The following is a 26,379-nucleotide window of genomic DNA, read 5'->3' on the forward strand; positions in this document are numbered from 1 at the left end:
TTTTCTTTAATTTTCAAATCAATTGATCTAAGTGACCAAGGTAAAATACCTCCTGGTCAAAGAATAATATTATCATGTATCTTTGATAACTCTGTTGTGTTTTTAAATTGTCAAATACGGCAAATGATATCCAGTGATGGTTATCATTGGTGGAAATTAACGAGCAAAAACCAAGATTATAATTAAAGTCCATGACCTCCAAAATTTATTTTTAGATCAGCGCTTGAATCTGCGCATACCAGTTAGAATTTTACAATGTAAGTAAAAAAGAAACACATACCGTTAAAAATGCTTTATGTGAATTTCGTCTGATGAATTTGCAAGTAAATTAAATCAACACTCCTCCATTCTAACTTAAAAAGAAATGATTATCCCATTCAATTAATTTATTATTTCTAGTTGTCAATAAAATGAAGAATAAACAAAAATTTTTTTTTTCAATTTTACATTTAAAATTGAAGTTTATTAATTGGAAAAGACTTTACCTTTTTTTCCTTTAAAATTCAATTTTAAAGAAACTGAAAAAAATAATTTCTCCTTTTCATTAATTTTTGTGCTATTGTAAATTCTACTCTACAATATATTTTGAAGTATATGCACATGCGTGTTTCATTCTTTAATTCAGTTGGCATATAACCACATTACATTACATTTCTCTAACCAAAGCATGGCGGTATTGCGTAAACTGGCCTAGTAACATCTAAAAAGAATCAAATATAAATTTTAACAAAATTCGAGTGTTTACAAACTAAATTAACAAGTTACATATAAAATATTGACAATTATACATTCAAAAAAATAAATTGTTGTGTTTTTTTTTTTTTTTTTTTTTTTTTTTAAATTTCCAAAAAACGGATTATGAATGCGGATGAATATGAATCTTTACCAACAAATGATATCCTTACCCATATGACGGCTGGAGCAATTGCCGGAGTACTCGAACATTGTCTTATGTATCCATTGGATTCAGTTAAGGTAATTGTATATTTGTATCCTTAATAAAAAAATATCATTTAGGTTAATACATTAAATGGTTAAGGGAACGTTTATTAGGTTAGGTCAGTCAATATGTTATATATATATTTACACCTAAAAATCTACATAAATTAGGACATGTCAAAAAATGAGGATTATTTAACTCAATTATATTTGATGAATATCCTCAATTAGATTTAAGTGTCTCATTCATCAATTTTATTTAATGTTTACCATACGCAGTATGGCATTTATAACCCTTTCTAAATACTTGTCACAAAAAAATACTTTCAATTTTTTACTTTCTCCACTTGTAAAAGGTGTATATACTTATTAATTTATTAAAGTCAAAATATGACATCAATAGGGAATATTCATGAAATTTAAATATGGTTCAAATATTTTTTTTCCGTAACTTTAATGACTGGACATTTCAATTAAACCATTATTTTAGTAATTAATATCTTTTTAATTACTTAAAATTAATTAATAAAAGTACAAATTCAGTGAGGGCATTTAAAAATTTCTAAAACGGAAATTCAAATTTTTATACGGACGTGACATCAAAGTACGGGCTTGTCAAATTTGTTGACATACTGTATGATATTAATTACTTACATTTTATGTGGTATTTCATTAAATTATACGGCTTTTTATTAGAAAACTTAATGATAACGAGTGTAAATTCTGTGTTGTAAATTCATTTTTTTAGCGTGTAAATTATACATTGAACTGTCACCAATTGACAGATCACGTACTTATACGTCATCAACAAAGAGCGCCAAAAAAACTGCGTTTAAATATCTCAAAATTATAATGTATCTAATATTTTTTTGCACTTAAATACAGCATTTTTAAGGAGTATTTATATTTTTTATTTTGTTATAACGGTGTAAACAATGAATTTAAAATATAAAAAAATACATGAATATTCCCTATTCGCGCCTAAATTATAGTTCAAAAATCAAATATGAATAATTTTTCTAATTTAAAAAATGACAATATTTTAAGAATTATTGCTATAATAATTGTATATGGTATTTTTAATATTTTTATATTAAATACATAATCGTTTCAAGGTTGATGCATATTTTTATTGAGTCTAGGGTTTTGTGAAAATTTTTATTATGACAACGATTTTATACCTTGTATTATGATAATTTTTTAACTTCACGTATTTTGATATGAAAAAAAAATCAGTTAACTAATTTTCAATGATCGAATAAAAACTATTAATCTTAATCCAAATGATTAATTTTTATAATACCTGTTTTATGCTATTTAATCACCAAATATTAGTTAAATTTTGTCGTACTCATTTGATTTTAATGACTTAACTGTATTTAAAAAAAATATATATAGTTTTCGATGATTCACAATGAAAATGGCGATTAATAGTCGATCATATGTTCTGATTTTGCTTATAAATATTTTTAAAATAATGAATAAGTGTATATTTTATATTTCATGTGGGTATTAGAAAAATAAATTAATAAGGATATTAAAGATAAACTAATTATGAAGACGTTTCGTTACTAACGTAGTCAGTGTCAGTATAGTACACTTAATAAGCCGGAAAATGTGGAAAAGTGGTGAAATAGCTTCGATTTCAAAAATTATTGTTTGTACATATTTAAATGTCTCCCCGAAAATGGTCTGTCGGAGATTTTCGGGGCCACTGATTGCATCCCCACCCTCGGAAGTTTTCGGAGTGGCTAATTATGAACTTAAATTCAAAAAGCAACTGAATATGCTTGCAACTGCATTAAAGCCATCTCTAGAAGTGACAGAGATAGAAAATTTAATTCAAAATTTCACCTCGGATATTGTCTCTCGGTGGTTTTTTGGTGTTGCTTAAATCTATATTTGATCTGTCACTTCTGGGAATGGTTTTAATGGGGCTGCAACCACTTAGTTGCCTCGAATTTATGATAAGCCTCCTTTGTGATAAACCTCCTAGAGACGAGCTTTGAGTTGAAATTAAAAATTTTCTAAATTTCTTTATCATTGTCACTTCTAGAGGTGGATTTAACGAAGTTTTATTGACTTAAGCTACTTCGGTTGGTAGCTTCAATGGCATGTGACCGAGTGGTAAAGTATAAATCGTACAATTTGGGGTATATTTTGTTTTACACTTGCAGTATGAGATAGTAGAAAGAAAAAATATTTAGAAATCGCGTAAATCGGGTAACGTCAGCCATCTTATGTAAAACTTCTACTGAGACTGAAATTTTCATATTTTTAACCCCCCAATTAAAAAGAAGGGGTGTTACAAAACCGCTATGTGTGTGTGTCTGTCTGTTTGTCTGTGGCATCATAGCGCCTAAACGAATTAACCAATTTTGATTTTTTTTGTTTCGTTTGAAAGGTAGTTGAATGAAGAGTGTTCTTAGTTATGTTTCAAGAGCGAGTTTAGGGTTCCGTACCCGAAAAATTTGTTGGGGATTTTTCAAATTTTGTAAATTTCATTTTTTTTTCCAATAATTTGACTAATTGATAGTTTTAGTGAAGATGTCTGTGAAATGTTTTGAATATTGTAAAATTTTTCGCAAGTCACATCTGTATATATTTAAACTGAAATTAATCAACTTTATTATTTATTTATCTGATACTTTATAAAATATATCATTAATTGTTATACCTGTTTAATGTTTACATAATGATCATGTGAATTGTAGAGAAAAAAATTCATTAAGTAGATTATAATTATTACCGAGGGCCGCGGCTGTTTTTATTCATAAATTGCACTTAATATATGTACTACATATTGTGTGAGGAGTGAACGTAATCTATTTATTCTACTTCTCATGTATATAAGAAACTCACTGTACATCATTATCCTTTTTTTAGAAATCATAAAAATAATTGAAAATAATTAATTGTTATGAGTTTATACTTTAATAATAATAAGTTTTAATAATGTTAATCATTTCAAATTTCTAAAGTGGTGAAAACCCTTTTTATAGGAAGTATAATCAGGATATGTGAGGTGAGGGTCGGATAATCAACTAAATGTTCTTGCTCCCTAACAATTTCGATTTTATTTGACTAATTAAAATTTTTTGAGCATATCAAAATTTCAAAGTGTTGTAATCCTATTTTTTGGGGCTGAAACTAGCAGACAATTTGAAAAGGTTGTTAAGAGGCATTTATAGGTTTTGCTTCCCCACAATTCTTATTTAATGAAAATCACAATTCATGTTTCTAAAGTGGTGCATAATTTAGCATAATTAATTTTATGTTTGTTGAAAAAACTACCACGCACTTGCCCCTTTGTTACCTCGCGCCTGTACACACGTGTCTACTTTGCCTTATGAATAATCCGGCTCTTAGCCTTTGGTGTGCTAATTTAATACAGCTAATAAATTTAAAAGTAGTTTTTATTAACTTTTTATTTTATGATTAATAAATAAAATCAGGAGACATTAGAATGTCATAGATAGTAAAGGGTGATCCAAATTCTGTTTCGAAACTTGATGGAAACAAACAATTGACTGAGTTAACTGTTAAAATACCATGTATAGACAGCGTTAATTATGCAATCGTTTATTTTTTTATGTCATGTAAGTAAAGATAGCCCCTCTTACACACAAAGTAAAAAAAGTGTCTTTTCTCTCACTTTCTCAGTGAATATAGTAATAAAAAAACAAATGCATACATAATATATGTAACGTATAAGTTTAAAACAAATACAATATATACTATTGTATATATACTACATAATATTTTTTACTTAATTTGCACCCTTTCTGATAAATAGTGATGTTTACGAAAAATGTTTCAAACAAAAGTTGTTCATTTTTGTATAGGGAACAATTTTTAACATTTAAACTATTGTTCTATCTATAACTGTTTACAATCTGGGTCCTGCCATCTCACTTTTTAGGCTCTTAAACGCTATCAAAATGTCAGCTTAATATCTCTTTTCGTTTTTGAGTTACAGTGTCGACATACAAACGGACAACCGAAAATTGACTAATTAGGTGATTTTATGAACACCTTGGGACTAAATTTAGTATACCTTGATTTATTTCATAAATACATGGTATATAAAATATAATCTTTGGTATATTTTTATTAATCGAAAATTAAGTATCTTCCATTTAATATGAAAAATGATGTTAGCCAAATAGCCGCCTCTGGTTCTTCTGCAGTAGTTTATTGGTTCGAGATAATTTTCTATGACTTCGCAAGTTTGGGGGGTTATTTCGGCTATAACTTGGTGGATGTTTACTTTTAGATGCTCCTACCTTGCCGGTTTGTTAATATAAACGCGACTCGCAAAAAGCTCAAAAAAAGAAATCCAATCAATCCAATCCATGGCCCAAAATTCCGATACGATGAATGAGAGAGAAAACTGCCAGCTAATTCTGATGTGTCATTGGCTAGATGTTGTTTACATTACACAAAATCTGTATGCATCATATGATTATGACATATGACTATGACAAGAAGACATAGGAACTAATTGACAGTCTTCTCTCTCATCATATCGCATTCACTTACAGGCTAGCATATTCCTCGTGTTTTTTATGTATAATATCCTATGCGTATTTTTGGCTGAACGTACAGTTTCCTCGAATGCATAGTGATTGTGAATTATTCGCTCACTAGGACGATTAAATTGGCCGTAATCTTGACATAAAAGTCTATACACAGTTTTTACAGAATTGTTATTTCTGTTAACAATTTGAGCGTTAATTAAACAATTCATATCATAAATGGAATGTTTCAAACTAACATTTGACGTTTTAAACAAGCGAAAGTATTCACAGCATTCTTATTTACAGAGTAGCAAACCATAAGACATTGAAATGGGATCACCCTTTATAAATTGAAAATTATCAACCATTTATCCTTTAGAAAACAAGTTCTTTGTTATTTGCAATTTTGCAAATAATATTTATTAATAAATTTATTTAGATAACTAGTATGGTATTTATTTATTCGTATTGTGCGTTACATTCTCCCATCTAGTTTCACAATGACCTTTATTGCATAATGTTTGAGATTGTGGAATTTTTTTTCTTTTAAATCAACTCATAAATAATGTATTCATGAGAAAAACGAACCTTACGATATTCAGGACGCGAAAGTAGTAAACTGAATTTTTATTTGCTTCAAGTAAAGTTTTAAAATATAATCCAATCTATGTAATAGATCTTTGCCCTGAGGTCGATTTCATTGCATCTGTCGTTAAAATTCGAATATGTGCGAAAATGTAAATTAGAGTTAAAACCTTAATAAACTATTGAAAACAAAAAAGAATGTATGAGCACGGTAGTGGGGACACAAATTTAAAAAAAATATATATATTTTCAATTTTGAATGAATTAAGTTATTATTTGACAAGATAAGACGAAAAGTAAGAATACAATTTTTCGATATCTGGCGTAATTTTCAAAATATCAAAATTTGAAAATTTTGTTTAATTATCCAGCTTTCGATATTTCGAAAACCAAGACACATATCGCAAAATTTTATTCTTAATTTTCATGAAGTTATAACAAAATTTATCACCAAAGTTGAAAATAAGATAAAAATAATTTCAACCCTAAATCTACCTTGCTCTTAAAATCCCTTATATGGATGAAGACACTTGATTTTTTCTTTTCTATGCCATTGCTTATGTGTTTACTTTCTATTAAAAAGGTTTTTTTTTTTTTTTAAATTTGAAATTTTTTGAAAACTAAGTGAAAATTATCAAAAACTTTCAAAATATGTCGTTTTTAAGATTCCTCCATAAGAGCCGATGTATTTTATATCTATTTTCAATGCATCTTTTCTTAAAAATTTGCACGGATACCTATGTTGAAATTTTAACCACATATTCGAGTAAAAGTCTGCCTATAAAAAAATTTTGAGCCTTTAAATCAAGCATTGTTGTCATGCTCATACATCCTTAATGTTGTGTTATTTTGTGTATTATATTTTGGTAGATTTGCCATTTCAGCCTTACTATAATGATTGCTTAAATTACCCATTTGGAGACTGATTACGAGGACCAAAATGCGAGTGATAGTTTTCGCATAGTAATAAATTCGAGTGCCTAACTGTCTCACATTGATGTCGAAGAGACAAGAGTCTTTGTCAATGTGTTTTTTTTTTTTATTAATTAGTGTAACATGTGGCGTTGCATTGCGTTGTTGGCTACAAGGTTGTCACACCTAACTACACTTTCCACTATCAAATCATGAGTTTAAATTCAATTAGTTATTACGTTCAAAATACATAATTAAATGCGTATCTGACTACATTCAGTTAAACACATAGTAGTCTGCATTTGATATATTTATTTACTTGTACAATGGTACTTAATGTTTTATTCGTCACATAAATCACATGAAGTTCTGCGTATAGTGAGATGAAAATGTTTTGTTTTTAATCGGGAAATCCCCTATTTTAAATTGTATGACTTGAATATGTTTATGATTATTATACGTGAGGCTTTTTTTTTAGTTTTGTGATATTACTTCAGATGATTCAGATTCAAGGGGATTTTTAGAAAATAAACATATTTTTAGCAAAATAGATTATAGAAATTATTGTAATCGAGGCAGAGAAATTCATTTTTAAACCCTCTCATAATTTGGCACTTTGGGCTTCAACGCATGTAGAATTCGAAAATATAAAATAAAATTTCTCACCGACGTATTCCGATTTTTCTAGTGTAAAATAAATAAATCACTTCTTGAAAGCTGCTTGTCATGTTAAGTTGTCAAAATAGAAGTTATTTTATTTATTTGAAATAATACATTATTAATTTGATCAAAGTCAAACCAGAAAAAAACTCAGTGTAGCAGAGAAGTATGAAATTAAAAAAAAATTGAAACAAATGACTTTTTCCAGATTATTATTTTATCACATTAAGATAAGTCACTCGAGAAATGAAAAAAAAAAATTTTCTTAGGAAACAATTTTTAACAATTAAAATGTGCATAATTACGGGACACCCTGTATAGTTAAACAATATTTTTCAGTGAATTTTCTCTAAAATTACAAAATCTAGAGGAATGAAGATTTGGACAAATTACGTAATTGTGTAAAAATTATATATATATATATATATATATATATATATATATATATATATATATAACAGGTTGGCTGATAAGTCCCCGGTCTGACACATAGATGGCGTCGCTAGTATTAAATGCATATTATTTTTATATAGTACCAACCTTCAAATGATTCGTGTCAAAATTTGACGTCTGTAAGTCAATTAGTTTGTGAGATAGAGCGTCTTTTGTGAAGCAACTTTTGTTATTGTGAAAAAAATGGAAAAAAAGGAATTTCGTGTTTTTGATAAAATACTGTTTTCTGAAGGGAAATTTAACCTTCTTTAAAAATAAATAACACAATATTTGAGGGAAAACCAGTCCTTCCGGGTCTAAACCGGCAAAACCTGAAATAGGATCAAAATTTTCGGGGTTTTCCTTATTTTTCGACATGATGCAGTCGTTTGGCGAGGTCGAAAACTTGCCTTTACATTGCAAAACAACATAAAAAAAAACAATAATACCTCATTTGATGCAAGGTTCAATATTTAATTTGATTGGCCTAGTACACATGTAATTAAAAGTGTAATAACTTGTTGTGCGGAACACTAATTGTACAGGTGCAAGTTGATCATATTCAATTTTTATCTTGATAAATTTAAATTGGTAACTCATCATGTTTTTGTTAGTAATATTAGATAATATAAAAACATATTCATTCTGTTAAAAATTTGGCTTACAATGAATGAATGATCTCATATCTCATTATTAAATATCATTTTATTTATTAACAATAATTATAACAAGTCATTATATTTTTAGCGAATTTTTCTCCTAAGGAGATAGAGCTATTGTTTTTTATTTTAAAAAAAGGGGGGAATAAAATTTCATAAAATTTATCATTCATTCGATGAAGGATTTGATCATATGTTTGTATTTTTATTGATTTGATAACATAGACAAAATGTCTACCAATTTAAGGCATGTTCTGATCTAGAAATTTGAAGAAATTGATTTTTTTGTGTGCTTATTTTTAAGACTTTTAAGAATATGTCCTTAAACGTATTTTTCAAAGTTCGAATTATTTTCGGAGATACAGCGGAATTTCTACTTTCTGGTAACGAAGTTCGAATTTATCGCGCTTTTGAAGGCAAAACAGCTCGATTAGCAGAAATAACTTTTCAAAACATTGCATTTAAAGTAGAAGAAGGCCCAATGTATGGATCTGTGATTGCCGATTAATCCAAAGTAAAGAATGTTATTATCCGAGTTACTCTGCCGGAAATTGTCTCTCAAACTTAAAACTCGTTTTTCTTGAAACTACATTTTTAGAGGTGTTTGACATGATATCTTAAGTTCTACTCAACCGATTTCTTTGAAATTTGGCGATTTTTTGGAAATCTCTCTATCGTCTGAAACTTGGCGTAGCTTGCCACAGGCAGCTACGACATTTTTTAATAATTTCGTTATGAGCAAGTCGCCGTTCAACATAATATCTTTAGTTAAAAATCGATTCATTGCCGTCAAAATGTAATGGTTCACAAATTAAAATTGTTTATTGGTATAATGTATAAAGATTGATTAATTGTAATCGAGTAACCTTAAGACCTTAAATATTAAATATTCTCATAAAATATAAATGAAATCCTTTTAATCTTATTTTAAATCTATGTATATTTATTTAAGGTAGTACGAGCACCAAGACAATTTTAGATTTGGGTTTGAAATTATTTGTACCTTTCAATTTTCGATATTTTGAAAATTATTCCAGATATCGAAAAATTTTATTCTTATTTTTCGTCTTATAATGTCAAGTTATAACAAAATTCACCATCAAAATTGAAAATATATATTTTTTTTAATTTGAGTCCCCACTACCGTGTTCATACATCCTTAATTAGTCGGGCACCGCAGATTTTTATTGTTTTCAATAATTTAGTAACGTTTTAACTTTAAAGAGTTTTTTTTTAATTGCCCCCGACTAATTTTGGAGAAATCTATGAAAACATATCATCCATCTATCTTTTTGCCATAATTTATTTAATTAAATAATCGGGCAACCCCCCCCCCCCTAAGATTTTCAGAATTGATTTAGACTTAGTTCAACTTCATATAAAAAAAATCAAGCTTTTAATATAAAATTGCCTTGGTGCTTGTACATCCTTAAACAGTAAAAACAGCAAAAAATAGTTAATTAAAAAATGTCCTACTCATTATTACATTTAAATAATTTCTTATCAATAAGTTTTTTATACAACTGTATTTTAATTTGAATTTTATCAATTTTGTTGCGAATAAATTTCCTAATTAGAAGAGGAAGTACATTCAATATGACATTTTAATTATTAGCATTTAAAAATTTAAAAAAAAAACTAATAAATGATTACAAATTTTGCCTGATAAATGAGTGACTTCACGAGTTTATTTTTAATTACAATGTATGCAAATATTAATATTGATAACTCTCTTTATTTAAAAATTATAAGCGGCCAATGAATTTTAACCTTTGATTATTCAATACAGTAAATACTTGTGAAACAATCTATTTATGAATTTTCTCGTTTAAACGACTGAAAGAATTTAGGGTTAAACAGTTTAGGTTAAAGTCAAGCGATTGTGGAATGATTTTTTAAACTATCTTGGATTTGAGGGATTAATTTATAAATCTATGTTCATCATTTTGAACCATAAATTAAACAATTCTGTAAAAATTTAAAATATTATATGTGAAACAAATCATGGCCAACTATTCTGAAATACTAAATGAATTATGACTATTTTACATTTAACAAAATTGAAAACTGTGTATATCAAGAGAAAGTGGAGGCTATAAAGCGGTGGTTTTTACTTTTAAGCCTAGTGAAGCGGGCGGGTATCAATCTAGTACACCATAATTTCGAGCTGTTTCAAAACTCGAAGGAAAAACGATTCGACTAGATAAGTTCATTAAAGTTAGGTAATATGTCACTTTTCCATTTTCTGGCATCGACTAGCCTACTTCACTGACCTATTTGATATTGACCAGGTCAATAGGGATCATTTAAAAATCAACTCATGTTCAAAGCTGATAAGAGATAGACGAAAACTTTAAATTAAAAAGTTTATCTTTAAAAAAAAACCTAAATTTTTTGTTAGAAATATTTTTTTAAATATCGAATAGATTCGACAGGGGAGTTTCAATACTTTTTGAAAACACCGTCGATTTAAACATGTAGGTACCATCGCGTTCCTAATACTACACACTTATTAGTTTAAAATAGTTTTACATTTGTTTAAGGTAGTGTACTCACTTTTATGAAGAACTAGGTTTTCCACGCGACTTCGATCGCGATAATGATTTATTTCAATGAATTTATTGATTCATTTATAGAAAGTACCTTCTCAATTTTTTCATCTATATACCACTCTCTAACACCAACTTCCTCTCTTTTGGATAATAAATCAGCCTTTGGCCAGGGAGGAGCTTTCTACGCTCGCAATTTAGTATTAGTTCAGTAACTACGTTAGAATACTTCTCAGTTTTAAAAAAATTAACCTTTCCTGTTTTTCAACGGAATAATTAGGAGAAATGTAGTAGTTTTTAAGAAAGTTGCTTAAAATAATCGAAAAGGGGCAATGATCCGGTTTTTTGCATTATAAAAACGGAAAAAGCATTTTGATAAAAAACACAACATAGAGAGTTGTATACTCGTTACTCGTTCCAAAATTTTTTACTCCCAAATGTCAGGAGTGAACTACCTTAATTATAATTTTTCATAAAAAATGTAAATTCTTTTGTCGTAAACGAATTCGACGTCATATTGAATATTCGAAATTTTTCGGGCAGTTTAATTTGTTATTGATTTTCTAATTATTTATAAATGAAATTAATATTTTGAAAGGTATGAAATTTGGAACTTTTCAAATAAGTTTTACACGCCACATTTTACATAGAATTAGGACAAATAGACCAAGCATGTATTACGTAAATGGTATATCTTTTAGATTTGGTTTTCCAGCTAAAATACTTTGTGTTTTTATAGGAACCCAAAACGTCGCTAAACAATCTGTTCATGCATTTGATCTCTGATCAGTAGTAGTAGAGATCAATTGCATTAGTCAGTCATAGCTACACACATACAAGCACACATAAAATAATATCTTTCTTATTCACATTGCTTAAGTATATGTACTCTCTCACACTCATGTGAGGAGTGGGCAGTTAAATCGACTACAGCTTGCAATAAACCATGCGTTTTATTTAAAATATGACTAATTTTCAATTGTTTACATATAAATGTCAAATTAAAAGTATTGAAAAACAACAATTAATTAAACTTGTTGTTGTATTAGAAATTGTAAAAAAAAAAGACGAAATTGCATAAATAATATTTTTTAAATGTAAATTAGCATAATTATTTATTTAAACATCTATCGATTGTAAGCAAACTCATTAGCCATATAAAATATATGAAGTAAGAATATTTTTTATGGACGTTCTTATGTATAAAACGAAGAGGAATGTGTACTGCATGTTATGATTATGTGTTACTGTGTGTGGTTGGTATTGTATGTGTACAATTTCAAGTTATGAGTCTGACCGGTTCTTTGTTTTATACTTAAGATCGTCCGTAAAAACTCTTCTCACTTCATATAATACATATGGCTAACGATACGGTTTACAAATTGTATATACAATCCATAGACTTATACGTCCATTCATACAATTATAACAAAGTAGTGTGTCGTTTCTATGACAACTCTCTGAAATAAACCTCATGCACGGAGCGAATAGGTAACAATTTTAATAATAAGTTCAATGTTATTGTTATTTTCACTTTTTTTAAATTCAATGGATTTTAATAAAAATAATACAATGATAATTTTTCGTCTCCCTATTAACTATTTTGACCTAGGAAGGTGATTTACGTAGTAAACTTAACCTTAATTAAAACAATTTGAATAGTTTTGTATAGGTTGTAATTTATGCTGAAATTTTAATACAGTCGTTACATTGTATTAGACTGGGCATATTTTAGATGTAGCGCGTGAAGATATTGTTTTTTACCCTGTATGTATGAATATCAAGGTATATTAAATTTAGTCCCAAGTTTGCAACGCTTAGAAATATTGATGCTATTGGATGTTATTCCTACGGATTAAGGAAAAAATAGACCTGGAAACCGGGACCGAAAAAAACTTCTGTAATAGTGTCCCATTTTTGAACGCAAGGGCTAAAAACTTCAAAACCCAACCAACTCCTCTATAGTCGATAAACTTAACCCAACCAACTCGTAATTACAACAATACTCCGGGTCTTTTTTTCGGTGTATTTTTACGGTCTATATTTTTTCCGATTACCTATTCCACAAGCAGAATTCTAAAAATAAACCATCAGCATCGAAAAAAATTTCCGACTGAGTCTATCATTAGAAAATACTATTTTTCAGTATTTATAAGTTTTCACCAGAGAGGTTTTTCAAAACTATGAGCATATACAAAATTCTAAATGTTTTCTAACTAGGTTATCTTATTCGATGATAAAAATCAATGCCATGTTAAAAGTTAAAAATAATTTGAGATAATCAATTATTACAAAAATTTGATAAGACAAAAATTGATAATTTTTAAAAACAAACAATTTAAAACACACATTGATTTGTCTACAATACTGGTTATTGACTGAGATAATAAAAAGTGGTAAAAAGATAATTCAGACATGCTGTAATTGATAGTAATGTGATTATGTGATTGTTTTACAATACATATTTTTTTCAATTTTCAAATCTAGTAGCATCTAGTCTGCATGCAGACCGTCTCCCAAAAGACTTTCTGATTACATCACCGTCGAGAAACTTATTTGTGAGTTCTTTATGTCTTTCTGACTGTTGGCGACTTCAAGATACCATAGATAGCACTGTAATGGCGGTTGAAGAGGGTATACAGTTTATACCATAAAGCATATGCATCCATGGTATAAACAAACAAAAAGTCATAGAATATATAATCAATTTTATCTCATTCAAAAATCTTATTCATAACTCAATTAGTAAAAAATCAATTATATGTTCTAATATAATGTTTACTCCCTCTTCTACCGGCATTACAGTGCTATATGTGGCTCCTGCGGATAGATGGCTTTCTTTCTTACGTAGCTTTAAAATTTTGCGTGCACAAAAATAAAACTCAATTTATTAGAGGCAATCAAACATTTGTGAAGTTTAATTTTGAGTTTTGCAACTATTAACAGGTTATTTAATACTGCGCAGTCATAATGAATCATTGATCTCTTTCTTTACAATCTCTCATTTTGCATTCTCAAGGTTACACAACTATTATACTGGGTGATTATTTAAAAGTTTCCATGCTTGTATTTCGAAAACGGAATGGAAAATCAAAAGAACAAAAAAAAGTATCCACCTATTTTTAGGGGAATTGAAAATACATAATCCGCTGGATAGCATTATTTTGTTAAATGATCAATACGATCTTAAATCTTCGTAAATGGCTTCGAAAAAACGCAGCAGAGAATTTGCCGGACACTATGATCACTGGATAAAATTAATAATTACTAAACTATCCAGCAAAAGTGAACTCTATATAAAATGAAAAACAAAAATACCTAAATACGGCATGCTCAAGGTGGTAGGCAGAACAGCTCATCGGTGCATTTTTTCTGTCGGTCCAAATTTCCTGCTGCGTTTTTTCAGACCGATATCTTAAAAATGACATTATCATGTTCATTTTAAAACGCAGCTCTTTCGAAAAAAGTCGTAGAGAGAAATTTTAGAAGCCACCCGCTTCCAATTTTAAGTAACTACTAAACGATTGAAATCTATATTTTATCACCCAAAAATTTCTTGTTGGCTGCAAAAAACAATCTGTTTCAAAAATTTACCTACCGTTTGCATCTTGGGACGAAATATCTTATTTCCATATTAAACAAAGAAACCCTAATTTTTCAGTAGTGATATGTTTAACCCAAACAAATATCATGAACTTTCATAATTAAGCTGAAGCTCATCCCGAAATTATTTGAATAATTTAATTTTCAAACGTAATAATTAATTAAAATGAAAAAACAAAAAATAAAGTTATAAATATATTTAAGATGATTACGTTTAATTTAGTATCGATTACTTTTAACAAATTATGTTTGATTAAATAAGTAATTGTTTATATTTCTAAACAATAATAACTTATTCTACGAATAAAAATATAATAATTTTGTTTATCAAGATATATATTTATGTATCTTTGTTCTTTTGCGACACATCACAGACCAAACCGATTTTGATTATTTTTACGACAATCGATTTTAATTCAAAAGCTACTTTCATAGCTACTTTAACAGTCGCGACCCATTAAAATCTAGACCGATCAAATCTTCCCAAAAAAGGCTCCCGACTGTTAAGGGCGTTATGTAATCTACTGGACTTTAGGTTCTAAATTGACTATTAAAGAAAACCGAAGAATGAAGTCCAATCTGATGTCAGAACTACATGATGGCCCCTCATCAAACTCGGCAACTTTTGTTTAAGTTATTTTTTGATTGGTTAACTACAAATCGAGATATTTAGGTGTATTGATTAAAATGGCCCACTCTGTATATCCGAAACTGCTAGAACTTGAGCATGTGTCTAACTTTGGGTCATAATTCAGTCGCTGATACTACTCCTTGGCCCAAATGTGGGAGCCATGATAGTTAAATTTTGAAAAATATTGCAATAACGTTAAATTTGACCAGAAATTTAAAAAGTATGACCCAAAATTAGTGGGATTACATACTTGGTTTTTTAAAATAGGATAAAATTTTGGTGTGATAGAGCAAAATCAATTTTTTGGATTTTAATGACGTCATAGAGTATACAAAATCAATTTTTTGGATATCTTGGCCAAATTTTTTTGAAACATACTAACTTTGGGTCGTATTTTCCATTTTTGGTGTTAGTAAGTCGCTTATACCACTCCTTGGCTCAGATTTTGAACCATCATAATTAAGTTTTGAAAAATATTGCAATAACGTTAAATTTGACCAGAAATTTCAAAAGTATGGCCCAAAATTAGTGGGATTACATACTTGGTTTATGGTTTGATGACACCTTTTTACTTAGAATTTGTCCCTCTTTCGATCTCCGTTGTCATTTTCACTCTAACTTTTTCCAACTTCTAGAAGGATGGGATACGACCCCCTGGGAAAAAGCACCACTTGTCACATAATATATAAATTTAGTTTGTTGGGGTCTTATCGACTTACTGTCTTTTCAAATCAATCGTAGCCATAGGAAATAATTTCGAGATGTAATTCTCGTTTACTGGAGTATAAAACTAAACATAATACTCGCTCCCATCTATCGTTTGCTCTTTTTGTGAAATTAAAACCTAACATAACCTTGAGATGTTCTTTTTTTGTGTATAACAATCTTTTAATGGCATCATTTTTTTTGTTTTATTATTTTAAACGCTCAAGGTCACTAAAACCAATAAAAAAAATAAAAAAATCAATGGTCCAAATTTAATAATTTCTATTAATATTAACTATAAATAAATAATAACTTCCCCAAAATATAATTTAAATCAATATTCATGATAATAATAATATACTTTGATTAATTAGAAGTATCGCTTACTCCTACAAAGAAAACTGACAAGTTCGAAGAATACTTTTTGAATAATTTTAATAATATCATATTGAGAAAAGTATGTTTAGTTTAAAAATTATTTTCAATACAATTTAAACCATAAAAAGGGGCTAAATGCGTGTAGTACACGCATAAAAGGTTTCCGCCATACGACCTATGAGAAGAACAGCAAAGAATTTTATCGGATTTTAATCTCGATCGCGATATAAAATCTAAAGAAACAACATCGTGTTTTATATCATTGAATAGGTCTTTAAAAATACAATAAAAAGTTTCAGATAACTTTTCTTCCCATGTGAATATTTTACGAAATGTAAGATCTCGAAATAAATTTGTAAACTAATTGTAAGCTCCTTTTCGCTCCTAATTAACGTATCATGTTCGAAATATTTTTCTTTGAAAATGTTTATCAAATACTACATTTTTCACAACACTAAATCGCATGGCTTAAAATTTAGCGGAGGGACACCATTATTTTCTTTGGGATTTTTCTTTGGGACAACTCACACAAGATTTACCTGATTCTACTGTTCCGTCGACTTTAACTACGAACTTTGTTGATTAATGAATATAAATTACGTTTTAATTTTCGAATTAACAAGTGAAAACAAACAATTGACTGAGTTAATTGTTGAAATACCATGTATAGGCAGTGTTGATAAGTCACATTTGTGTGTTTTTGTTGTCACATTTCACATACATACATATCTGACATATTTAATTGATATTCTCATATAATGCGCAAGTGTTGATGCGCAATCGTTTTTTTTTTTTTTGACGTCATGTAAATAACAAAAGATATTCACTTTGATATTCCTATATTAATACATACTATAAAATTTGTACCTAATTAACGCCCTCGTGGGTAAACAGTGATGTTTACAAAAAAATGTTTCAAACAAAAGTTGTTTATTTTTTTGTAAGGAACATTTTTTACATTTAAACTTTCATTCTATCTCTAACGGTTTACAAGATGGGTACTACGGACCCATGACCCAATTGACCCATGTTGCTCATTTACGAACTTGACCTCACTTTTTACGTCCTAAGCACGCTGTAAAAATTTCAGCTTGATATCTCTTTTCGTTTTTGAGTAATCGTGACCACAGACGGACGGCCGGACAGCCGGACAGCCGGACGGACGGACGGACAACCGGAAATGGATTAATTAGGTGATTTTATGAACACCTATACCAATTTTTTTTTTGTAGCATCAATATTTTTAGGCGTTACAAACTTGGGACTAAACTTATAATACTATGTATATTTCATATATACATGGTATAAAAATAATCATTCATTATTTTATCTTTTCATCTCTTACAAATTGAGATATCGTGTTGTCAGTCACGCGAAAATAACGTGTATATTCCTGGAAAAGTAGATTACATGAGGAAAAAATAACAAAATCTGTAGAAATAGTTTTTTTTAATCATTTCCTTAGGGTAGGTTGGAGGCTAGGTTGGATTGACTGTCCTGGGATGGGACACACGTAGATCATAGGGTCCTTGGCAAGCTCAAGTGAGTCTACCTTCTCGTGGCAAGAGTTGAACAGTGACAGAGAAGATGAGACATCGTTTCTTCCTCTTCTTCTCTGTAACAGTCCCTGCAGCAGTAGTCATGATACACTGTCAGGCCCAGGCGTTCAGTGTGCCTGCTGCTTAGCCAATGTCCTGTAATATCTGCAACAATTTTGCTAATAGAGGCCCTTGGAATTGATATAAGATCTTCGGAACGCATACAATTGTACTCAGACCATATATGTCTTGTTCGTTCCTCCCTCCATATAAGATAGGCCTTTTTAAAGATATGCTCTTTGAGGAGCACTTTCAGCTCGCTATTGAATCTTATATCCGGCAGTATTGTGCCAGCAATGCTGTGTGTCCTGGCATCCAGACCAGGTTTACATTCTTTGTTCCGCCAGACCATTTAAAGACGTTCGGCAGTCCAATGCTACCTTTGAGGTTAAGTAGACTGAGCTGAATGATTTTAGCGCTACTTGGATGTCGTTGAAGATAGTTATGTCGCTGTACATGAGACAGTGTTCAGTCAATCATCTCCTTACAACTGAAATTTTTCTTTTAATTCCTGATCACATAAATGATAAAAATTCGTAAATGAAATTTACAAAAAAATCCTATCTATCTACAAATTATCCACTTCTTCGTTTTGAAGGAAATTATGTAAGGTGTAAGCCGAAAAGGAATTTTTTCAAAATTTACGTGCTCTGAAAAGCAAATTTCCAAAATAATGAGAGGGGAGGAGGTTAATTTTTTCCCCTCAATCGATTAAAAAAGTTTCTATTAAATTTCCTAGAGTATACAATTATATTACAGTCAAAACATTTACCTAGTAGCTATCGATTTTTGGCCTGGTCACACTAATGTGTACACGACAACGTACACATTTTATTAAATGGAGCATTATGACATTGGATATTCCTAAATACGTCATGAAAAGAAAAATAATTGTAATAATTAAAATTCCAGAAACGTTAATATTAATTCTGTGACAAGAATTAATAATGCCTTACAATTACAAATTACACCTTTATTCAAAAACTAATAATACCTCCTTAAATTCATGAAATATAAAACGATATTAAGGAGGATTCTAAGAAGAAATTTCCTTTATAGTTAGGTATTCGTTAATTATCGTTTTTCATTTTTGAGAATTCTATTAATATATTTTATAAATGTATATTAGTCCAGTTTATATTTTTAAATAAGCATAAAGTTGTAGAAAATAAAATTTCCTACAATTTGTTTTCTCAATGTTTGCATTTTTTGTTCTATGTTTGAAAGTAAATATACTTTTAAATATTAAAAATAGACCAAATTGTAATTTTTTTAAATAAAATGTACAGAAAACTAGTTAAAATGCATTTTTCACCAAAATTAGCTTAAAATAGAAAGTAACGTAATTAAAACAGATGATAAAGGTTAAAAAATCGAAATATTTTCTACCTTATACTATTATATTCTTTGAATATATTGTGCTCCGTTCTATATTATTTAACTCTCTTTAACAGTTGTTAAAACTTGGGGGAAGTAACGTGTTAAACGTATATTTAGTGTCAAGGTCATCATGTTAGATACAGAGAATTCAAAAAAATTCATGTAACATTAATGATGATTTCATGAATTATTATATAATATTTTATTTAAGAGTTTATAAATAAAACTAATTAAATTTTGACATACTTTTACTAATATAAAGTACACAAAAATTTTAAACAAATGTAAAAATTTGGTTTCATGATAAAAAAACGTAATTGGTATCACTTACATATTTTTAAGTTGACATGCTTGAAACTTGAAAAATAACTTTTATCGATAAAAATGCTTCAAGCTCAAAATGTTGGATGTGTGGGCGCACATCTTGCGCAGACATTAAAATTGACCTAGGTTTTCTAGCTCGATGAAAAGCTCATTCTCTATAATGTGTAATCGATAGTTGAACACTTCAAATTAGAAAGTTTTTATTGATTAAAAAAGTAACATTTTTTGTTCGAAACATTTTTTCGCAAACCGTACAGTTTAGGCAAAAACGGATTGAAAAGTTCTACCCAAAATGGTTTTTTCATTTAATGTTATGCCATATGAGACTGTGCTCCTTACCTCTACACTCCATATTCTGTATATACAAACATACAAATAGTATAAAGACACGAACAGATAACATATAATTTGAGTCACTTGGATAGAACAGGAGTGACCAAATTGGTTACGACCTAAACCGGATAACTAGAGCACTGGGTTTAGAGTTTCGGTTTCTTTGTAATTTTTCGTTTCTTTATGTGCGTTATTAAGAGTAACATATAAAATGTGATTTCATAATAAAAATATGTAATTAAATTATATTTTTTATATTTCAGACAAGGATGCAGTCATTACGAAAATCAGACTTAATAGCCAACCGAGGTGTAGGCCAGACCTTAGTACGCATGGTACAAACGGAAGGTATATTTCGACCTGTTCGAGGAATGTCAGCTGTTGTTGTTGGATCAGGACCCGCACATGCTCTTTATTTTAGTTGTTACGAATTTATGAAAGAATCGATGATGCAACGGTTTCATAATCCAAGATACAATACTCTTATTTACGGTAATTAATTTTACATTGTTATCTATACTAATATTATAAATGTCAATATGTGTTTGTTTGATCCACGTAAATATTGCCAGGGAAGATAGTTGAAGAAACAGAAAGTGATTAAGTAGTCAGTCTAAACACTCAAGATATATTTTATTTCTTCGGGAAAATTCTTAGTAGAAATGAAGTATATTAAAGACATGAAAAGCAGGATAGATAAACTCTATATTAACTTACATTCCTACCTACCTTCGAAATTTTCTCAAATATTAAAAATTTTACTACATCCTTTTTCTAAATTCGCTGATTAGGGGCGAAAGAAGAAAAATTACAAAATTTTAACATTACTGTCATAAATATAGGAAAATAAACGTCATGCCAGAGTTCTCTCACTTTATTGCTTTCATACCAAAATAACTGAACTTTGTAATTTGAATCTTGTACACTCTAAGTCAAATTAGTCGCAAAAGTTGAACTATTCTAAATGATCTTACTAGTACAGTATGGTAAAACACGTGCATTTTTTTGTGGTACAGAGTGTACAATTAGAACTTTTTCAATTTTCAGTTGTGCAAATAGAATTTGAATAAATTGAAGGATGATAGTGGGGACGCTACCACAAGTAGAACGCAAGAGCCAAATCACCCACAAGACGTTGTTAACTCATCCTCATTAGAGGCATAGCCAACCTATGGATCACAAACTGACGCCATCACAGGGTGAACGTAAGGGCCAAAAACTCGCAGGCAGGAGCTAGCTCGACTCCATTAGAGGAACAGTCAATCCGCGGACACAATATAGACGCCTTCACAGGGTGAATTTGAAGGACAAAAACTTGCAAACTTGTGCATTCACCCTTTACAAAGTTCTAATTGCTTAAGGGTAAAATTGTTCAAGTTCTAATTGTACAAGGTTCAAGTTAAATAAAAGTTCATTTACAAGTTCAATTTTCAAAGCTATTCTGGCCGGGCATTACTTTATTGGCGTAAAGTAAACGAGTACAGATGTTGCCAACCTCAATAATTATTTAGCTAGGCTGGGTAATTACTTCTTTAAAAAGAAAGGCTACCGCGTTATAGCCTTCACATATTTCCCCACACACCCCTTTTGTTTCTAATTTCATAAGTAAACAAATTTTTTTGGATAAGTACCTTAATTACCATAAAAGTTACAAAATAAAATCAAAATTAAACTTGGACAATGTTATCTGCAATGTTCTGAAGGGTTTACTACAATTAGGTATGCTAAAATAGCTTTAGGCATTCGAAGTCTGGATTAAAATGTGCTAGTTTTTTCTAAATCTAAAAAATTAAATGGTAATTTATATTTTAGGTGCTGCTGGGTGTATTTCAACATTAGTACATGATGGTGCCATGAATCCTGCGGAAGGTATGTATTATATTCTAATTCAAAGAAAAATTTATGGATTACATTCATCAACATATTTTCACAATATTATTAAATATTATGCATTTAATTAATTTAATTAACTCCTGCTCAAACACGATTACTAACATTAAATAAAATGTTCGGAAAAAAGTCTACTTGGCAACTTTTTCAAGTATTGCAAACTTGCGAAACAGAAACGCTTGTTTGCAGCGTGCTAAAAATCTATATGTTAGATTGAACAATAGAATTTCTTTTATTGTTGGACTACAAACTAATAGGGTTTGAATCATCTCATACCCTCACTGGCATAAAATTTCGTCCAGATAGATATCTCTAAAAATCTTGGATAATTTCAGATATCTGCATCTCTAACCAGCTAAATTCAAAAATTTCTCATTCATTTTAAGTTCATAAAAATAAACTTTGTTTGGCAATCGTAACATCGTTTTTTTTTTTGCCTGCCTGTCCTACTGTCACAAATTTAAACTTTCTTCGTAAAGATAAAATAGACTATAATAATATGACAAAAAGACACACGAGTCGAACTTAAGGATTCATTTTTGATGGCAAAACACTAATAACTATGGTTCAAGGCACTGAAAGCATAGTTAATACTTTAAACTAGTAACATGTGATACATCAAGTCCAATTAAAAAATTTAACTGAATGTTAAGATGGTTCTAAAATTTAACTATAGCTACATTGCGTGAATAATCCTCCACAAACTCACAGTGTACACTAATGATAGACAAACGGTAGAAGAAATCGAATTTGCACTTAAATTATCATGAAAAACTGAATATTTTTATTATTCATATAAAATCGATATTTAGTCGAAGTTTTATCGTAAATGTCAATTATGAAATATTGGTTAATTAATGACGTAATCTTAAAAGCATCGTTTAAATTACTATCTAGTAATTAACAGGAACTGAATGCCCAGTTGAATATTAATGTTAAACTATAAATTAACACACGTACTGCAAGCATATATTTGACTTAGTTTTGACTATACCAGCCTTTCCATTCCATTTCTTACCGACATGTTTACTTTCTATTCATGGACTACATAGTTACATCTATCTAGATCCCTAATTTATTTGGCACTATTATACAAATATTAATAAACTTGAGTTATCGAGTAATGAAATGAAATAGTCCTTTGAGAAAATATCTTGCAAATTTAGTACTTGGATCTCTATGGTTCTGCCATCGTCAAATATGTATACATTGTACAGAGTGAACGCAAAATGTACCTGTTTCTTTGTTTTGTTTATGTTTTTATATTTCTAGTTAACCAAAAACATCTGATTAAACATTTATATTTGATCAGACACTTTTTTAATGCATCTATTTCATTCAAAACAAAAATTGATTTTATTACGAACTTTTTGTTTTCATAAATTTCATTGAAGGTCAGAAACAAATGATTTATCTAATTATTTATTATATAAAAGACAATAATTCATTTTGTTATAAATAGCTTGTAACTAAGAAGTAGAATTCTTATTAGTTATGAAAATGACTAATTAGGACAAAATTAGTTCCAATTGATGACGCAAAGGAACAAACATACATAGAGTGATAAACACACTACCACTCTTTTCCGTCGTACAGTTGGGCAAAAATACCAAAAATTTTTGTTCGAAAACTGAGGTCTGTAGCTCCGAAAGGGGTCTTTTCTGGACTCATGTTTATCACTTAAGCCAAAAAAAGAGGGTCAACCTCGGAATAAGAGATAATAAGTTGTAAACTTGTACAAACCTTTATTTTGGCTAAAGAAAATTTGTCTCAAATTTTCATAAAATCTAGTACCCGCGTCTTAAGATAGTCCTTTTTCTCTTTGTAACGGGGCTCTTGTCCACCAAGCTACGCCGCTGTATTTGGGCTGTTCTAATTTCCTTGTTTTAAAATTTTTTTTCTGTTTATACTGACCGTTCATTTATAGAACCATCAATCGATGATATCAGTTATTACTGTTATTAGCTAGAAATAATTTGCTTTCTGACCAAAAGTTTATTATCGAATTTCAAAGCGTTATAATTTGATTTCTTGGATTTGTTTTAATTTTTGAACTTTGTGCCATTAATAAATAACATTTGATCGAGAAAACTTAAGAACATAATGGTTCATTTTTATTTGAATTGATCGGAATCCAATTTTCATAAGAATTATGTATTAATTGTATTTATGTTGAATAAAATTTGAAAAATACAGTGCAACCTCGATATAACGAATCTGAAGGGAACCAGTAAATATTCGTTATATCAAGTAATTCGTTAAACTGAGGTTTGTTATATTGAGGTTAAGTTGGTCTAAAATTCGTTATAAAGAGGAAAAAAGTGTCGGAACCTCTCGCGACATGAATTACATACTGTGGAGTATACTAACTGTCATATATTGGTGGGACTTTATACGTTATATAAAGGTTTTGAATTGACGAATTTCGTTATTTAGAGGTATTTAAATTTTTTATGTAGTTGAAAATTCGTTATAAAGAGGCTGTTCGCAAAAAATATTCGTAATGTAGAGGTATATTTTATATTGACTCTTATGGACAATTCAAGGGGATTGCGAAAAATTTGTTAAATCGAGGAATTCGTTATATTGAGGTTCGTTATATTAAGGTTGCACTGTAATTTGATAGATAGACTTATTAAGAATTATGTTTATTATTTAAAAACTATATAAATCTATGAATAATGTATTAATAAATTTATTTTTGTTAACAGTTGTGAAACAGCGTGTACAAATGTATAATTCACCTTACAAGTCAGTAATGGATTGTATAGTCAAAGTGTACAAAACAGAAGGTTTAAAGGCATTCTATCGATCTTACACCACACAATTAACAATGAACATCCCATTTCAAAGTATGCATTTTATGTCTTATGAATTCATGCAATCAATATTAAATGAAGATGGTAAATATAATCCACGAGCTCATATGATCAGTGGTGCAATTGCTGGGGGTGTTGCATCTGCAGCAACTACACCATTGGATGTCTGTAAAACGTTATTAAACACCCAAGAGATCAAAACAAAAGTAACAGGATTAACGGAAGCCGTACACACAGTATATAGACTAGGTGGTCCAACAGGATTTTTCCGTGGTATGCAAGCACGAGTATTATACACAATGCCAGCAACAGCCATCTGTTGGTCAACATATGAATTCTTTAAATACTTTTTTAAAAAACAACATGAAGATCAACAAGAAGCACTAAGTTTTACTATACCAGAAACAATTGAACCATCTTGGCCACCTGGTTCATCCGATGCAAAAAGTAAAATAGAATTTAACGAAAAATTAGCATTAAAACCACGTGAATTGCCTGCGATGTCTGGTGCAGGATATTATGGAACAATGTCATTCAACACAATTCATACAAAAGAAACCAGCAACAATTTAAATGGTATTCATAAAGGAAATTCAATACTAGATATTAAGCATACTTAGTAAATTTTATTGTTTTCTTGTTGTTTACCATCCACAAAAATAATCCATGTTGTTTCAAAATTCAACTAAAATTATTTATAAAAATTCCATGGATAATTATTTTTTTTTGTAAATATAATTCACAGGTAAAGAAGATAAAGTTATTTCACATATTCTCGAATAACAGTTACTGGGTGTCTAATAAAAACTTCATCGTCTTACATGAATTGATTTTTTTTTGAAAAAAAATAACGACAGAATGTTGTGTGATTTTGGAAAAAAGAAACACAGGGTTTTATATTTTAGCAACAAAAAAAAAAAAAAAAAAAGAAACAGTATTTTTTTTATAAAAAAAATCAACCAAAAAAAATGTAAAATGATCGATGGAACTGCTGAAGATGGTATTTTTGAGTCTTGTACATAACGATAAGGAGAAGGATCATTTTTTTTAATTTGTGAAGATTGTTTTTTAAATTGTAGCAAAATGACTATAAATATTGCAACTCAGGTTTGCTTTAAAATAAAATATATGTAGAAGTTGTCGTCCCTTTAATAAAGGCTAAATATAGGATACCACTAATTGAGCCTAGTTGTTTTTTTTTTTTTAGAATATATATATATATCTATTAGATAGTCAGATATGATGACTGTTTGTTGTCGTCGAAATTAATTACGTTTTATGTACCTTACAAAAATAATCAATAATATGATAGAATTTACTTCCACTGATTATTTTTTATTAATTAAAGCGTTATTAACTGTATTTAAAGGTTAAAAAAAACATCTTCATAAAACTCTTAAGTACAATAATTATAATTCCTTGTGTTTTTCTCCCTCCCAATTAAAAAAAATGTAACATTTCA

The 26,379-nt window shown here is 29.2% G+C and overlaps 1 protein-coding gene across 1 annotated transcript; it reads left to right on the plus strand.

Moving 5' to 3' along the window:
- Window positions 1-651: 651 nt before the first annotated feature.
- On the plus strand, window positions 652-26,255 carry LOC123306208 (mitoferrin-1). Its single transcript, XM_044888124.1, has 4 exons — window positions 652-975; window positions 20,472-20,700; window positions 22,021-22,077; window positions 24,810-26,255. The coding sequence occupies exons 1-4, from the start codon at window positions 859-861 to the stop codon at window positions 25,535-25,537; spliced, it is 1,131 nt and encodes a 376-aa protein (XP_044744059.1). The 5' UTR covers window positions 652-858; the 3' UTR covers window positions 25,538-26,255.
- The last annotated feature ends 124 nt before the right edge of the window (window positions 26,256-26,379 follow it).

This window comes from Chrysoperla carnea, chromosome 1 (assembly GCF_905475395.1).
Source record: "Chrysoperla carnea chromosome 1, inChrCarn1.1, whole genome shotgun sequence".
NCBI classification, from domain to species: domain Eukaryota; kingdom Metazoa; phylum Arthropoda; class Insecta; order Neuroptera; family Chrysopidae; genus Chrysoperla; species Chrysoperla carnea.